This window comes from Plasmodium gaboni, chromosome 11, assembly GCF_001602025.1.
Source record: "Plasmodium gaboni strain SY75 chromosome 11, whole genome shotgun sequence".
NCBI classification, from domain to species: domain Eukaryota; phylum Apicomplexa; class Aconoidasida; order Haemosporida; family Plasmodiidae; genus Plasmodium; species Plasmodium gaboni.
The window spans coordinates 1,266,381-1,285,237 of record NC_031491.1 but is presented as its reverse complement, the minus strand read 5'-3'; the positions used below and the strand labels follow the sequence as shown (position 1 = coordinate 1,285,237).

Here is an 18,857-nt window from a genome sequence, read left to right as displayed (position 1 = left end):
AAAAAAAAAAAAAAAAAAAAAAAAAAAAAAAAAAAAAAAAAAAAAAAAAAAAAAAAAAAAAAAAAAAAAAAAAAAAAAAAAAAAAAAAAAAAAAAAAAAAAAAAAAAAAAAAAAAAAAAAATTTTAATTTAAAAAATTAAAAAAAAAAAAATTTTAAAATTTAAAATTTTTTTTTTTTTTTTTTTTTTTTTTTTTTTTTTTGATATATGTAAATGTGAATTTTTAATATTCATAAACATACACATAAAAATTAAGTCCATTTTAAATAACCATGTGTTTTATACCATTTTGTAAATTCATATAAATATTTTATATATATTAAGAAATATTTATATTTTTTTTAATTTGTAAAGTTTAAAACAATTTATTTTATTATAAAAAGAAATTCATATATATATATATTATATATATATATAACAAAATTTATTTTTTATTATTATTTTATTTGATTGTTATATATCTCTTATAACATTAATTTTTTTTTTTTTTTTTTTTTTTTTTCTGTATTTAAATATGAAAATGTGAAATGTTGAGTTTTATAAAATTATTATTATTTTTTTTTTATTTTATGATTTTTCAAGGAAAGGATATATTTTGTGTAAATCATAAACGTTCAGATATATCCTTATTTTTATATTCTCATAGAATTTATCAAAATAATAAGAAAAATCATGTGAGGAAAAAATTGAGTATATTAAATTTAAAGAAGAGATTAGACCCGAATGATAAATATACAGTAATTAAAAGGCATGAATCCAAAATACAAAGAAATTTAAAAAGAAAGTATATGATTGAAAGATATAAAGAAAAGAGGCAACAATTAAAAAAATATATATCTGAAGCTTCGTCACCTATTGAATATGTTTATTGGAAATATAAACTTTCAACATTACCTAGAGATTCTTGCCCAGTACGATATAGAAATAGATGCGCAATAACAGGTATGTAATAATAGTATTATATATACATATATATATATATATATATATATATATATATATATTCTTATGCTATTCCTTAAAATAAATAAATATTCATATATCTTATTTTAGGCAGAGCTAGAGGATATTACTCCTTCTTTGGTTTATGCAGACATCAAGCAAGATCTCTTATACAAAAAATGTTTTTTCCAGGATTTGTAAAAGCAAGTTGGTAATAACATTCAAAATATCGTTGGACGTTATAAAATGAATAAAAGAACAATGAATATATATAAATTTTATCAAAAGGAAAGAAAAAAATAAAGAAGATTGAAAAAGGAACAAATAAATAAAACAATAATTTTAAATGACCATCAAATGTTTTTATTTAACCCTTTATATATATATATATATATATATATTTTTTTTTTTTTTTTTTTTTTTTTTGTGTATCTTTTATCTGCATTTTTTTAAACAACTAAAATGTAATTATATGTATATAATCTATATCCACTTACACGTTGACATATACATATATATATGTATATTTTTTTTTTTAATTTTTTTTTTGTAATAAGATGAAATACTAAACATATGTATTTCATTATAATATATAGAAAACTAAATCATAACCATTATTATATAAATAATACTAATAACATATTTTTTTTATTTTACTCTTAAAAAGGTACATATATATATATATATGTATATAATTACCTTTTTGAGCTTGCACATTTCCTTTTAAAGGAAAAAAAAATCTCCTTCATTAAACACAAATATGAAGATTTTCTTCTAAAAAATATATAATAAATTAATATATTTTTTTATGTATTCATTTTAATTAAACATTTTATGGAAAAAAAAAAAAAAAATGATTTTCATTATATATATAAATATAAAAAAAAAAGAAAAAGAAAACAAATTGCTTACATAACAAAATTATATTATATATATATAAATATATATGTATTTATATATGTATAATATATTACATTTTAAAAGTTATTTTAAAAAGTAACTATAATTAATTTAAAATAAAAATATATATAATAAAGCTTACTATATAATATATATATATATATATATATATATATATTTATTTATATGTTAATTTTTGTTTTTTTTAATTTTTCTTTTTTTCCCCACATATTATTTATTATCCTTATGAATACACTAATATAAAATGTATAAATATTTAGAAATATTATGTATTTAAGTAGTGTATATAATATAAAACAATTATATCTATACTACTACAATTTAAAAACATATTATTAACATATTTATAATATATATATGTAAATATTTTTAAAACCAGATCTAGATTTCTATATAAAAGTTTAAATGATATTTATTTATAATCATACATAAAATTATAAAGATAATATTTTATTATATTGTTTTCTCAAATGGTTATTAGAGTAAATTTTATATTGTCATAAAATATTAATATATATATTTTTATGTGTCACAAAAGGGAAAATATAATTTATACATGTGTATAAATCTACAATATAAAAACAAACAAATATATATATATATATATATATATATATATATATATATATATGTATATACCTTTGTTGTATGGAAATATATTAATTAACCCTTAATTTTTTTTTTTTTTTTTAATATTTATTCTTTTATGTTATATGTAATTGAAATAAAATGCTTAAGATAGGAAATGTCGTGAAGAATAGAAGGTGTTTTTTAAAATATGACGTAAAATTTTATAGTAGTAAGAAAAAGGTAGAGACGAAAAAAAATAAAGAACAGAAATATAATTTATGGAGATGGGGATGTCCAGGTGATAGTTTATTTTCTTCTATAAAAGTTGGAGAAAAAAACAAGATGCCTGAAAAATTAAGTGAATTTGAAAATGTAAACATAGAGAAATTATCAGCTGGTTGTAATCATTCAGCTTTTATTATAGATGGAAAAATTTATACATATGGATTAAATGATAAAGGTCAGTTAGGAAGAACATTAGATGGAAATGAAAAATCACAGAATTATTCATTAATACCAAAAGAAGTAAAAACAAATGAAAATATAAAATTTAAAAATGTATGTTGTGGTTATAAACATACATTAGCTATTGATGAAAATAATGAATTATATAGTTGGGGATGGGGTGGAAATATATTTAAGGGAGCTAATGGATTAGGTCAAGGAAATAAAAATAATATAAATAGCCCTAAAAGAGTAGAAACATTTAAAAATGAAGATTCTGAATTTATAAATATATCTTGTGGTGAACAACATAGTTTAGCCTTAACAAAGAATGGAAAGGTTTATGGATGTGGAAAAGGAGAATTTGGAAGGTTAGGTAAAGGGAATCATGGGGATCAATTATTTTTTGAAGAAATAGATTATTTTAGTAGTAATAATATTGAAATTAAAGATATATGTTGTGGTCATAGCTTTTCTGCAGCTCTTTCAAAAAATGGAGATGTATATGTGTGGGGTAGAAATGATTATGGTCAATTAGGTATTGAAAATAGTATTGGAGATCTATATTCTCATGAAGTATATCCTAATAAAGTTAAATATTTTGAAATTGAAAATATTAAAATAAAATATATCGCTTGTGGTGATAATCATATGATTGCTTGTTCAGAAAATAATATTATTTATTTTTGGGGATCAAGAGCATGGCTTGAACCAAAAGCTATAACATTAAATCCTTTATATCAAAATAGTTTAATAAAAAAAAATATAGAAAAAATTGACGCAGGAGGTAGTACATATTATTATTCTATGCTCCTATCTGATCATAAATTATATTCATGGGGAAAATATAATTCCTCTTGTTTAGCTTTAAATGATAAAAAAAATCATAACGAACCTACCTTGGTAGATTCTGCCTTATTTAATAATGAACAGATATGTGATATTTCATGTGGCAGAGGACGCGTTCTTGCAAAAACATTGGCAAATAATTAAAACACACAAAAATTATATGATATGATATAATATATATATATTTATATATATTTATATTTACATATTCATACCTATATATTTTTTAATTTGTCCATTTTTAAGTAATAACTAATTTTATAATTCTTTCAGATGAAAAAATTATATTCTTGTTTCCTCTTTTTTTTTCTTTTTTTTTTTTTTTTTGGTTAATGAAAAATATGTTCATATTTTAAGAGACACACAAAATATATATATATATATATATATATATATACAATAGTAATTATAATTTTTGAATTTATTTAATTTTGTTTTTTTTTTTTTTAATTAATTTATATTTATAATTTATAGTTTTTAATAGTACATATATTTTTAAGTATTAAAATAAAATAATAAAAAAGAAAAGAAAAAATTTAATTTTGTGCATTTCTTTTCGCATATAATTTGAATAGAATATAATAAATATATAACATTTAGACATAACATTTGTTATCATATAAAATTGTATATAAAAGAAATATAAATAGAATATTATCTATATAATAATAAAAAAAAAAAAAAAAATAGGAAAAAATAATAAACATAAAAATACGAAACGATAATTGGGCAATCTCTATATATATTTGTACGATTATTTTCTTTTTTTAAAATAATAAATAATTTATATATATATATATATAACATATAAGACTGAAAGAAAAAAAAACTTTAAATTATAATGAATTAATTTATTATATTTTTATTTTTTTTTTAAGTTTATATGAAAATATACAAATAAAGGTGATAGATATTTTTACTTTTCAATAATTTATGCAAAATTTTTAAGAATTCATTTTTATATGTTTTATTTTAAAACTTGCGAATTATAATAAACATTAAGTTTTTTTTTTTTTTTTATAATAATACCTTTATTATTAAATTTTTTTTCCAACAATTGATCTATATTATATATTTTTTTTAATTTTTCTCTTTTCTTTTTTTTTTTTTTTAATAAAACATTAAATGAGGAAATATATATAGTTTATTTATATTCATAGGTGATTATTTTATAAATATATATATAATATAAATACTTAAATATATTATATATAATATATATTTTATATATATTATATAAAATATATCTGTTCATATATATATTATCATTGTATCTATATAAATATATATGCAATATAATTATATTATATATATATATATGTATATTAATATTTTCTTTAGTATATATATAGAAAGAAAAGAAATAAAGAAAAATATGTATAATTAATACTTATAATAAATACCCAAGAGAATATTTATAACAAATTAAATATTACATACTGTATGTATATATATAACTTCCATGTTTAAATATTAAAAAATATTTTGAGCCTTAATATTTTTTTATTCTGTTTAAACAACATTTTATATATATGAAGAATTAATTTTTTTATAATTTATTTATTGAGAATTGAAAATCAAAAAAAATAATATAAAATTAAAATTAAAAATCAAAGTAAAATAATTATTATTTTATCTACTTTTCAATATGACGTAAATATATTAAATTGAAGAGTTTTTATAAAAATAAAATAAATATATTTATATAATATATAAAAATATTATATATATATATATATATATATTCAGAATATAAAAAAATATTATTATATAATTATATTATATAATAAATATATAATACATAAATTTATGAATATATATAATATAATATTATAAAATATATATATATTTTTTATTTTTATATAAGCTTTTCAATGTTGATTATGTTATTATATAATATTATAAATAGCAAAAGTTAACATTTTATAAAAAAAAAAAAAAAAAAAAAGATAAAAGAAAAACAACCAAACAAAGACTCTTCCATTATATTCAATATATATTTTATATTTTATCTTTGCTAATATATATGTTAACATAAAAATGATTATATTAATGTTTTATATAGAATAGGAAAAAAAAAAAAAAAAAAAAACTAATAAAATTTTTAATATATGTTTAAATTTTTTTGTGCTGAAGAAAAATGAAATTGGATATATAAATTTTTTTGAATAATCCAAAATAAAATATACATAAATTGTGTTCATATATTATATCAAGAATACATATTATATATTACATATATTAGTATTTTTTTTTTTTTTTTTTAGTAAATAAAAAGACAAGATGGGGTTGACGTTAAGTTCTCCTCAGGTACCTCCAAACGCAGGGGGTAATATTACAAGCAACAACAATAACAATAATGATACAAATGAAAATCAGAGAGTACCATTTTTTCAAAAAATAGTATCCATTATTGTACAAATGTTAATTATGCATTTGGTAATGTATTTCTTATCAGGTGGTAAAAATAATATGATGTCTAAGTCAGGAATAATGGATAGAACTAATGTGGTTTTAAAAAATAGTTTTGAGAAAGGTGATATATTTGATATATATATTTTTTTAAGTAATAATCAATCGTTAGATTTTGAATATTTGAAAAAGAATAGTAAATTAATTAATATAAGAGAAAAAGAATTATATAACCATAAAACATTTAAATCATATGAAAAATTAAATTATACTTTTAATTTAAATGATAGTTGGAAAGATGAAAAATATTTAAGTGTTGTACTTGTTCCTATTCATTTTTATAAAAAAAGACATTATCCTTTAATAAATAATACAACTTTGAAATATGAATTTAAAGATAAAATATTAGTTGAAAATATTCCACTTACAGTAAAAATGGTACCATTTGAATCAGAAGAAGAAGAGAAATATAATTTAATGGATCCAAATAATAGAATAAAAAGAAAAAATATAGAAGAAAAAAAAAAAAAAAAAAAAAATGAACAATTGTATCATATTAAAAGAAGAATTGATATTAATGTTATATATGATGATGGAAAACATATGGCCAAAGAATTTAAAATGCCTTATTTTAAAAATTGGAAAGTTAATTTAAGTTCAAATACTTATACACCACCAATTTTTTTATCCGATTTTTGGTTAATAGAAAAAGATTATTATGTTTTAGATGAAAACTTTTTAAAATCTAAAGATAAACGAGTTAATTATATATGTACATATGATCCATATATGTTAACAAAAAAACAAAAAGATATTCATTTATATATAACAGAACAAAATATAGATGAAAATAAAAAATTACATATAGAAATAAATTATGGAACATGCAGTTTTGTATATTTTATGTTTATCAAACAAATAAGTCATTCACTTAATATGATGAATAATACAACAACAACAACAACAACAACAACAACAACAACAACTAATACTACTCCAAATAATAATAATAATAATAATAATAATAAAACATTTTCAATTCAAAATATAACAAATATTACCGCAAATAAAGAAGTACATATGATGAAAAAAATATTAATGACTACTAATATTTATATGTTAATATTTTCAGCTATTTTTATATTACTTCATTCTATATTCTCATTTTTTGCATTTAAAAATGATATGCAATTTTGGTATAAAAATGAATCTATGGAAGGATTATCAGCATTAAGTGTTATAACAGCATTTGTTTGTGATATTATATTAGCTTTATATTTATATGATTCAGAAAAAACATCATGGTTATTATTATTTGAAATGTTCATAGGAGTTGCATTGTCAGCTTGGAAAGTAACTAAAGCTGTACATGTATCCTTTAGTAAAAAATACCCATTTATTATATTTAAAGATAAAAAAAATTATACAGAATCGATGACCAAAAAATATGATAAAATTGCAATAAAATATGTAGGTATTTTATTAATACCATGCCTTATAGGATATGCTGTATATGCATTATTCTATTTTAAATATAAATCTTGGTATTCCTATATTATTTCAGTATTAGCAGGAACTGTTTATACCTTTGGGTTTATTATGATGACACCTCAACTTTATATTAATTATAAATTAAAATCTGTTGAACATTTACCATGGAAAGCATTAATATATAAATCATTAAATACATTTATTGATGATGTAGCTTTCTTTTTAATAGATATGCCTTGGATGCATAAGCTTTCTTGTTTTCGTGATGATATTATTTTCTTGTGTTATATTTATCAAAGATGTATATACAAAGTTGATAAAAATAGAAATGAAGCACTTTCACAAAATGAAAAAATTGACAACAGCAATAATGCAAATCAAAATGCGCAATTAAGACAATTGACACAAGAACAAAATGTTGTAGAATCCCACGACAAAAAAAATGATTAATAAGGATTCATAAAACTAATTATAAATATATATATATATATTTATATATATGTAATTTTATTTTTTTAAAGTAGCAGACTTAAACCTTACCTTTTTGTATAAATTATTAACATTTTTGTATAAAAATTAACATATTATACTGTTTTATGTGTTTATTTAATTAATATACATTTATGTTTTTTTTTTTTTTTTCATTTTTTTTTTAATTAATTTTGTTGTTAATATAAAAACACACAAAAATAATATAAAAATATAATAAAATATAATATAAATTAAATTAATTTTATATATTCATATGTATAATAATAAAAAAATAAAATAAAATAAAAAAATAAAAAAATAAAAAACCATGTTGTACATATGTAACATTGTTACAAGTATCTTTGCATAACAGTTTTTATGCTTCATAAAAATAATTAAAATTAAAAAATATGCGACCTCATAAAAAACATAAATAAGATAATATATATATATATATATGTATACATCAATACAATATTAAAAAATAATGTGTGCAGAAAATATATACTAAAAAATGCACGGGATGCATCATACACGTTGTAAAAATATATATATATATATATATATATATATTTTTTCTTCTTTTGTCTATGAAGTTGATATTTTGTATGTTTTTTATTTTTCTGTATATTTTTGAATTTTGTTAAGAATTGTATTTAATTCAAATTAATAATTAAATATATATATATACTTTCTTTTTCTTTTCTTTTCTTTTTTTTTTATAATTATATATCATTATTAGCAATGATTAATATATATTTATATATAATTATTATATACAAAAGATATAAAAAAAAAATTTTTAAGTGTCACACAAATGGATTTTTTTTTTTAAATATATTTCACTACAACAACAAGTATATTAATAATAATAATGAAGGGTAGAAAATGTATTGACATATAATTAAACGAATTAAAAAAAAACTTTTCATTTTTATTTCTTACAATTTATGTTAAAATTTTTTTTTTACTATAACTTTATTTTTTTTATGTACAGACAAAAAAAAAAAAAAAAATTGGAAAAGCTAGACAGCTGTCAAATAGTACAAACATATTCAACCAAAAATTAAAGATAAATACAACAAAATGAAATCACAGAATTTAGACCTAATAAAAAACATAAATTTTGATAAAAATCATAATTTTATAAATTATACTGAACTCTATAAAAAATATAAAGAAAAATATAATGTTAAATCATTCAACAAATTACCAGTAAGTGCTTATACATATCCGAGATATTCCAAAATAACTAATTTTGATGAATTAAAATCAGAGTTAATATGTGAAAAAGAAATTAATGAAAATGAAGAAGAATATGATGAGGACGATGAACAAAATAATATAAACAATTACGATGGAAATATTGAAATATTATTTCCTAGGATAAACCACAAAGAAAAGCAAGATATTAAAAAAGAAAAAAAAGAAGATAACATTTATAAAAGTGAAAAAAAATCCTTAAGACAAAGAATATATGATGGAGAAGTAATGTTTTATGATGATTATATAGAACAATTAGCTGTTAAAGATTATGAACATTTTTTTAAAAAACCGTATGAAATTAAAAGGAAAGATGAAGGTGGAAAAAATTATTTTTATGGAAAAAAATTAGAAATGAATGAAGAAGAAGATATATACCGTAAGTTTTATGGTTTTGATGATGAATATTTTTTAAACAAATTTAAATTAAAAGATAAATCCGCTGAAAAAGAAAAAAATATCGAAGAAAAACAAAAAAAAAGAAATGAAGAAAAAATATTAGAAACACAATGTGGAAAAAAACTAACATATGAAGATAGACAATTTATATTTAATATTATAGAAGAAAATCAATTACAAGATAATAGCATATATAAATATTATATGAAAAATAAATGTATATTCGATAAAAATTTACCAGAATTTAAAAAGAAAGAATTGTTATGTGGTTATATACCTGATATTATTTTACCAGCAAATGTAAGAAAAGTTAAACATCCTAAAAATTGTGGAGTCCCATTAAGTAGTTTACATATATATGCTCAGTTTATTCATGAGTTATTTAAATGCCCATATATTTATAATGCCATAGATGTTGAATTAGGCAAATATTGGAAAACAAACGACAATGAATTACTCAATATAATGAAATCAGAAAAAATTAAAAAGGGATATAAAAAAGATATATACACAGCAACAAAGGAACAGTTAGAAAAGTCTAGTGAAAAATTGAAAAATTTATTAAAAAATGATGAAGTTCAAGGTGATACAAAAAAGAAGTTTACTATAAATTTTAAAATGCCAAAGAAAGAAAAAACAAATATAGTTGTATCGAAAGGTAGGTATATTATATAAAATTTAAAAAAATAATCTAAATGTAATTAATTAATTTGGTATCTATGAATCATTTTAAAAAAAAATTTGATTAAAAAAATTATTTATTTATTATTCCGGTTATTACCAATTAAAATATATATATATATATATATATATATATATATACTAATCTTTAAATGTGATGTCTTTTTCGTTGTACATTTTGTATATTTATATATATATTTTTTTTTTTCTAATATTCTATGTCATTTAATTCATCAGTTTTATAAATATCCTTCTTATATAAATCTTTATTGTATTAATTTTTTTTTTTTTTTTTAAGTATATTTCTATACATACCTAACATAATTTTATAAGTATTCATATATTATATTATATCAACCAAAATATTCACTTTTCCATATTATTTCTATATATAATTGTTTGCTTATTAAAAAAAAATTCACAAAATCAATTATTCATAGAATCATATGGTGTAACTGTTTTATTATATATATATTTATATATATAATTAATATATTTTATTTCTAAATAATATAAACATTATTCATTTAATTATTTTTTTTTATACTTCAAAATTTTTTAAATTTTAATGTTTTTTCAAAAAAAAATGTTCGTATATTAAAATATATATATTTTTTCTTATATTATATAAAAACATAATACTAAAAAATTTAACAAAAAAAAAAAAAAAAAAAAAAAATACACATTAAAAATAATATATATATATATATATATATTTTTTCATCTTTTGGACCATTGCTTCATGGCTCTGGATTTTTTCCTTCCAGGCATTTTAGGAAATTTCTGTCTCATATCCTCATATAATATATCATGTTGTTTTAGTTCATTATATATATGTGGACATGCATTTAATAATGCTCTTCCTACAGCTAATCGTGCTGCTTTTGATTGTCCACTTATTCCTCCTCCTTTTAATTTTATAAAAACATCAAATACACAAGCAGTATTGGTAACATAAAATGGTTCTAACACATCCATTCTGTTATAGAAATAAGGCCATCGTATATATAAATCCTCATTACCATTTATTTTAATAATACCTGAACCTCTTTTTATATATACATATGCACATGATCTTTTATTTGTCCCAATACCTTCAGATTCCTCTAACCATTCATTATTATCATGCCAAAAGGTCTTTACTCTTTTCTTATTAAAATTATCTATTAATATTTTATTTATTATAGAATCATTATATTTATTTGCACATTCATTGATTTTTATGTTACTAGAACAAAAATCACCTTGATTTATTTCATCTTCCTCTTTTTCTTGTTTTGTTGTTTCTAATTCCATAATTTTTTTATCAATCTGAGATAATTCCTCTGATCCATTTTCTTGTCCTTCACTAGAAAAAAAATTTTCAATAACGAATGGACTTGTATCTGGAGAAAATGGTGGGGACCTCATAATAATTCTTTGGATTTCTGTAGTTGTCTTAATTCCCAACTCTTTAGATAAATACAATGCTTCATCTAATGATAAAATATAATCCTTTTTAGGTTTTTTGCTTATTTCATTTTGTGTAGAATAATTATGTATGTATTGGAAAAAAAATCCTTTATTAATATTTTCCTTGATATTTTTAAAAATGTCATTTCTTAAGGCTCTTATTCCTATCATACTATTTATATAAATATTAATATAATTATATAAATGAACATTTAAATTGAGGACATATATATAAATGGTATGGTTTGTTCTTTTTTCTTTCTTTTTTTTTATTAATAAAACTGATTTATTTATTTATTCATTCATTTTTTTCTTTTCCCAAATATGTTCTTATTCTTTAGAGAAAGCTTAACAATATAATGAATATATAAAAATATTATATATATATATATATCTTATTTTTATAATTTCTTTTCTTTCCTTTATTTTACTTTATTTTATTTTTTCCACATTTGCCATTATCTTTTATAGATATAATTAAGAATAAAAATAATTATTTATTATGTTTAAACATATACCTAAAAAAAATTTGAGAATATTCAGTAATATTTTACTTAAAAAAAATTTTTATTTTATTTAAATATTATATTTTTATAATTTTATTCTCTAAATTAATTATATATATATATATATATATACATTTATTTATATAATTATTTTATTTTATTTTTTTTTTTTCTTTCCCCTTTAATTTAAATAAAAATATGTATAAGTACACTTTTGGTAGGGAAATATATACATAGTGAAAAAATATACCTAAATAAAATTTACCCTTCTCGGCCTCTTGGCTAAGATCAATTTGTAGTACCTGTTCTTATCAGCGTGATAGCTGATATGGTCTCAATAGAGGCCTTATCAATTTCACAAAAATTTTTGATAGGGGAAAGGATAATTTGAAGCTTGCTTCTTATAACCTTTCGCGCGTTGCCTTACCCTTGCACTAAAGGTTTGTACAGTGCACCCTTAACAATTTTAAATTATCAATTTTTTATATATTTTGTAATAATAAAAAAAAAAAAAAAGAAAAGAAAAATAAAGAAACCATAAAAATATAAATAAAAATTAAAATGTTTTTATAAAAAATTACATATAATATTTTTTTTATTTCAATATAAATTAAATAATAGAAAGAAAACTCCTATTATATATATATATATATATACTATAATTATGTAAAATATTATAATATAAAATTATATATATATATAATAATTAATTATAAGATATTTTGTTTAATATATTTATTTTTATTAATATATAAATATACATATATTGTATATATTATATATAATGACATAGTTAAAATATACCTTTATTTTGTATAAATCAAAAAAATATATAATATACTATTATATATATATATATATATTTTTTTTTCTCTTTTTGTAAAAAAATTAGAAACAATATTTTTTTAAGATTTCTTATCACCATTCGAAAATTTCTCATATATTATTGTAGTTCCCTGAAATGTTTGAAATAATATAAATTTAATTTTTGAAAGGTTAAAAAATAAATCAAGTTTAAATGTCACTTGTTTTAATTTTTTTTTTTTTTTTTTTTTTTTACATATTAATGCAACTAATAAAAGCTATTTTATATACCAAAAAAAATAATAAAATATAAAAAAAAGGAAAAAAGGGGATAATGTGGTTTTCACATAAAATGAGTACTATTAAAAAATAAAATATACATATATATGTATATATAATAAATAAGCTACATAAAAATTAAAAAATATATATGCTTTTTTTTTTATAAGAAAATATTAAAAAGAATAAAATATTTAATTTTTATTATTTACTAATAAATAAATAAAAACATATATATATATATATATATATATATATATATATATATTTATAATATTTTCCAAAAAGGTGTATAAATCTCAAAGTATTATATATTTTTTATATATCATTTCATAAACATATCATCAAGTTGATTCATTGCCTTATTAACATTATCGTCAGATGTTATTTTCACGTCCTCATTTTTATTAGTACTTTTTTTCATTGTTGTATTGTTTGAGAATTTAAAATTTTTTATATTACTGCTAATACTGTCATTAGTATAATCCTGTTTCTTTCCATTTTCACCATTATAATTTAATCCCTTCATTAGTCTTCTTTTGGTCTCTTTCTTTCTATCTTCAAAGTTATTAATAATTATTTTTACGGTTTTCCTTTCAGGTTCCTGTACCTTATTTTGAAAATCTATATAAGAATCTTGTTTTAAGTCTGGACTTGAACCCAGCTTGAAATTTTGTCTAAAATCTTGACCAAAATCGTCACCAAAATCTTGTACAAAATTCTGATCATAATTCTTTTTCATATCTTCTCCAAATAATTCTCTGAAATATTGTCTCCTTTCTTGTTGTAGTTGTTGTGTTTCTTCCTTAGCATCATCCATTTCTGGTATATAACTACTTCTCATTAGATGTTTAGAACATTTGTCATTACTATGTTTACGCGACTTCATATATATCACCCCAACAAATATAGATATTAATGCTAGAAAAAATAACATGACAGAAGCGAACAAATAATGACCATCATATTCATACAAATTATATAAAGCATTTTCACAGATATAAGAAAGGACTTCATCATGCTGTGCTTCATTAGCATCTATATTATATGTTTTTCCTCTTTGTGGAGATTCCTTGAAATTCGGAATATTTACATCTGTTACAATTTTTATAGGAATATGAATTTCTCCATATATTTTGGATTGCCCATCAAAAGGTATAATAGCTATAACGATATCTGTTTCATATACTCCTTTTTTGTAAGCAGAGAAAACAACAGGAATATGCTTTTTCTTGCCTTTATCTAAATTAAATTTAACAAAATAACAATCCATTTGCATCCATAACCCTCCTAATAAAGTAGTCAAAACTGCCCCCTCTGCATTAACTAAACTGTCATTTATCGTTCTTTTCTTTGTAGAAATTATTTTAATAGATGTCCTTGTTAATATATCTAACACCTCTTCTGCTTGAGGAATAAAACCTTGATTATAACAAACTGAATATACTAAAGCACTTACACCACATACATGAGGAGCAGCCATAGAGGTACCTGTAAAGATCTTGTATGAGTTATTTGGGATAGTCGAGTATATGTGATGACCTGGGGCTAAAATGTGCACACTCTTGTGTCCATAATTTGAGAAGGGAGAAATTTCAAAATTTCTGCTAATGGAGGCCACACTACAAAAATAAAAATAAAAAATAAAAAATAAAAAAAATAAAAAATAAAAAATAAAATAAAATAAAATACATATATAAATATATTTATATATATAATTATTTATTTATTTATCAATTCATTTTCAACTTCCATATATTTTATAAAACATTGTGTATTACCTATAAACATGAGGAAATGTATATGTGGCAGGGTATAAAGGTGAAATATCATTATCGTTACTTTTATTTCCAGATGCCGCTATTAACACACTTCCCTTTCCATTTAGAGTATACTTTAATCTTTCCACTGCTATATGTAGGTTAACATCGAAATGGCTAGAACCCCAACTAGCATTTATAATTGGTGCCTTATTTAATATACATACATTTAAAGCCTTAATTGCATGAAAACTTCCACCATATTTTTTGCCATCAATAAATCTTAATGATATTAATGTAATATTAGGAGCTACACCTACTACACCTAAATCATTAGCTACACCTCCTATAATACCAGTAACATGTGTACCATGACCTGAAGTATCTGTAGGATTTTTTACCATGAAATTATAAAAATCTTCAGTCATTTCATATTTTTCATTATAATCTGGAATATATAAATTACCATTCAAATCAACATGATTTACATCTGCTCCTGAATCAACTACACATACTTTCACATTCTTATTCCCATATCCAGCCAAAAACCACGCATTGAAAACTCTAATAATTGATAAATTCCATGTGGAATAATCTCTTAATTCCTTAGGTAAAAAATTTAATATTTCTTTTTCAATATTTGTACGTCTTGAATTTAGCTTTTTAGCAAATAACATAATTGGTTCAATACTTAAAAATTTAGTTAAGAAAGAATATTTATTGTTATATAATTTTTTACTTGCTTTTATAAATTTTTTCTTTGGAACTTTATCATCATCCACATAATCTTGTTCCTTTATATAATCCGCTTCGTATGTATGGTATGTACTAGAAAAACTCCAGTTTTCAACATATTCGTGTAAATCATTATGTAATATTAATAGTGCTTCTTTAAGTAAATCCATATTATTCATATCAAAAACAGTTGGTATAAAAATACAAAGAAAATTGATGGGTGTCGATATATCATAGGTTATTTTATCTATGTTCTTAAAATGTTCTTTAAAATATTTTTCTAAATTTTGTTTTGCATTTTTTATAATAGTATTCATATTTTCTGAATGAAGATCTAAATCTCCTTTAAGTACAAGTATCAATTCTTGTTTCGATGTGTAATTATTTTTTAAGTTTAATAGATATTGATCTACAAGTTTATCAACATTTAATAAAATACGATTATTATTATTAAGGTCATTATTATGATTATTTTTACCATTTTGTTGTTTTTTATTTTGTTGGGCCTTATCATTTTTGGCATTATAAATTAACGTATCTTTTGTTTCATTTTCACTACTTGAGAAACTTAAAAAATTTATAAAACGTCTGAACATACTTGGTGATTCTTCATTATTATTATTATTATTATTATTATTATCCATTTTATCGTCATTCATAATATTATTATTATTATTATTGTGATGACTTATGTCTTCGTTCTGGTCATTTCCTCCTTTTTGTTGTGTATTTTCTTTTTCCTTTTTTGATTTTTTACCATAATATAATGTACCCGTTCCATCATACAGGTTTGTATTTTCTTGCTTGTTTATTTTTTGATTTAATTCAATAAGAGACTCTTTTTTTTCTCCTTCCTCATATATACCATCCATATCCATAAATTTAGGATTCTTTGTCATTAAAACAATTTTGTATTTTTTTTCTCCATTGTTTGATAATACTATATATCTTTGATGAGTAAAACTACTATTATTGTTTTCATTAAAAGGTATATTAATACCTCCTATACTATTTTTTGATATATCTGAAGCATCAATAGAAATATCATTTAATATATCCTTAGAATTGGTTACTATAGTATAATGGTCATATTTTTTTGTTATTATATCTCCTTCATTCTTTGATGTTTTAAAATTATTATGAGAATTCGATTTTCCTTCATTAGAAATATGCTCATCATTACTTTTTTTATTTATCATATCATTTTTAATTTCTTTCTTTGTTGGTACATCTTTATTTAGTTGACTATTTATGACATCTTTTTTCACTTCCACTTTTGTAGGTATATTATTGCTTTCTTTTTTTTCCTCTTTTGATTTTTCATTATCATCCCTTTTTATATTATTATTAGCTGAATTATTATTGCTCGCTTTTTGTTTAATTATTTTAAATATTTTATCATAATCCAAATTATTTTTATTTTTAATATTTGGATTCTCTTTTAATTTGAGTATTGCATCCTTAATTAATTCATCAAGAGATTTAGAACTTTTATAATTCGAAGAATTATTGTTATTTGATTTGTCTATATTATTTTCATTATTTCCAGAATTATCATTATTACTTACACTAGTATTTGGATCCTTACTTTGAGAACTTAAGCTTAATTCTAATAAATTTATGACATCTTTATATTCTTTCTCTAACTCATATTGATTTATATTTTGATCTTCTTTTTTATTTTTATTTTGAATTTTATTTTTATTTTCATTTTCATTTTCATTTCCATCTTCGTTTGTTTTTTTTTCTAACTCTTTTCTCCTTTTCTCAAAATTGGCTGATATTTCATATATGTCAAATAACGGTTTGTAATTTTGTTCTAAATCAGACAAAAAGGATTTCTTATCATTTATTTTATTATTTAGAATCCTATTTTTCTTCCTTAGTTTATAATTATATAATTCTATACTACTTAAAAAATTATTATTATTACAATCATTATAAAAGATAAATTTTATTAATATCAAGGAAATCACATAAATAGTATTCAGCATTATACGAAAAATAATAAATAACCAAAAAAAAAATAACAAAAAAAAAAAAAAAAAAAGTTTCATAAAAAAAAAGAAGAGACAAATATAAATACAGAAAAAATAGAAAAAAATAAAAATTAATTACACAAATGTTTAAAATAAATAAATGACTACATTTTAAAAAAAAAATACAAATATATGTTTAAATATTAATTTATGTCCTCATGCCTATGACAGAAGAGGAACTTACACAATGAAAAAAAAAAAATTTTTTTTGAGTTCATGATATAAAAGAATTATATAAAAAAAAAAAAAAAGAAACCTTATTAAAATGTATATATAGATAATAATTAATAAAAGATTAAGGATATTTTTCTATTTCCCATTTACTATCTATATTAAAAAAAAAAAACAATGTTGTAAAAATATATATATATATATATATTATAAATATATGTATGAGTACAGTCGTAAATATTATATACTTTTTATTACGCATAATATTATTATTTCAATTTAAAATGAATTTAATTATGTTGTATTTAATGATTATATATAAAAATAAATATGTGGAAAGGTTTTCTTTGTTGTGTGTTATATTTTTAAATTTTAATATAATGAAAACATTTTAAGTCTAATAAAAAATGTGTATAATTAATATATAAATATATTATGTATATAAACAAATATATATATATATATATATATATGTATATTAATTTTCATGTATATGCAATAAGCAAAAAAAAAAAAAAAAAAAAAAAAAAAAAAAAAAAAAAAAATCTTTTTTTTTAAAAAATAAATTTTTTCTTATATATATATATATATATAAAATTTTTTTTTTTATAAAAAAAAAAATTTTTATTTTTAAAATAATTTTTTTTTTTTTTTTTTTTTTTTTTTTTT

The 18,857-nt window shown here is 19.1% G+C and overlaps 6 protein-coding genes and 1 non-coding gene across 7 annotated transcripts; 5 read left to right on the top strand and 2 right to left on the bottom strand.

Moving 5' to 3' along the window:
* Positions 1-526: 526 nt before the first annotated feature.
* Positions 527-1,156, top strand: PGSY75_1137500 (putative apicoplast ribosomal protein S14p/S29e precursor; the record flags this gene model as incomplete). The annotated part of the gene is made up of 2 exons (XM_018786494.1): positions 527-941; positions 1,053-1,156. The coding sequence occupies 2 exons, from the start codon at positions 527-529 to the stop codon at positions 1,154-1,156; spliced, it is 519 nt and encodes a 172-aa protein (XP_018641289.1).
* A 1,435-nt stretch (positions 1,157-2,591) lies between these two features.
* PGSY75_1137400 (UVB-resistance protein UVR8-like protein) lies at positions 2,592-3,869 on the top strand (the record flags this gene model as incomplete). The annotated part of the gene is made up of 1 exon (XM_018786493.1): positions 2,592-3,869. The coding sequence occupies one exon, from the start codon at positions 2,592-2,594 to the stop codon at positions 3,867-3,869; it is 1,278 nt and encodes a 425-aa protein (XP_018641288.1).
* A 2,139-nt stretch (positions 3,870-6,008) lies between these two features.
* On the top strand, positions 6,009-8,078 carry PGSY75_1137300 (putative membrane protein; the record flags this gene model as incomplete). Its single annotated transcript, XM_018786492.1, has 1 exon — positions 6,009-8,078. The coding sequence occupies one exon, from the start codon at positions 6,009-6,011 to the stop codon at positions 8,076-8,078; it is 2,070 nt and encodes a 689-aa protein (XP_018641287.1).
* Positions 8,079-9,185: 1,107 nt separating this feature from the next.
* On the top strand, positions 9,186-10,436 carry PGSY75_1137200 (hypothetical protein; the record flags this gene model as incomplete). Its single annotated transcript, XM_018786491.1, has 1 exon — positions 9,186-10,436. The coding sequence occupies one exon, from the start codon at positions 9,186-9,188 to the stop codon at positions 10,434-10,436; it is 1,251 nt and encodes a 416-aa protein (XP_018641286.1).
* Positions 10,437-11,162: 726 nt separating this feature from the next.
* PGSY75_1137100 (putative mitochondrial ribosomal protein S9 precursor) lies at positions 11,163-12,065 on the bottom strand (the record flags this gene model as incomplete). The annotated part of the gene is made up of 1 exon (XM_018786490.1): positions 11,163-12,065. One exon carries the CDS (start codon positions 12,063-12,065, stop codon positions 11,163-11,165), a length of 903 nt encoding a protein of 300 aa, XP_018641285.1.
* A 597-nt stretch (positions 12,066-12,662) lies between these two features.
* PGSY75_1137000 lies at positions 12,663-12,860 on the top strand. Its single transcript, XR_001974538.1, has one exon. It is a non-coding gene; the product is annotated as a U2 spliceosomal RNA (small nuclear RNA).
* Positions 12,861-13,808: 948 nt separating this feature from the next.
* PGSY75_1136900 (subtilisin-like protease 2) lies at positions 13,809-17,972 on the bottom strand (the record flags this gene model as incomplete). The annotated part of the gene is made up of 2 exons (XM_018786489.1): positions 13,809-15,105; positions 15,265-17,972. The coding sequence occupies 2 exons, from the start codon at positions 17,970-17,972 to the stop codon at positions 13,809-13,811; spliced, it is 4,005 nt and encodes a 1,334-aa protein (XP_018641284.1).
* Between the last annotated feature and the right edge of the window lie 885 nt (positions 17,973-18,857).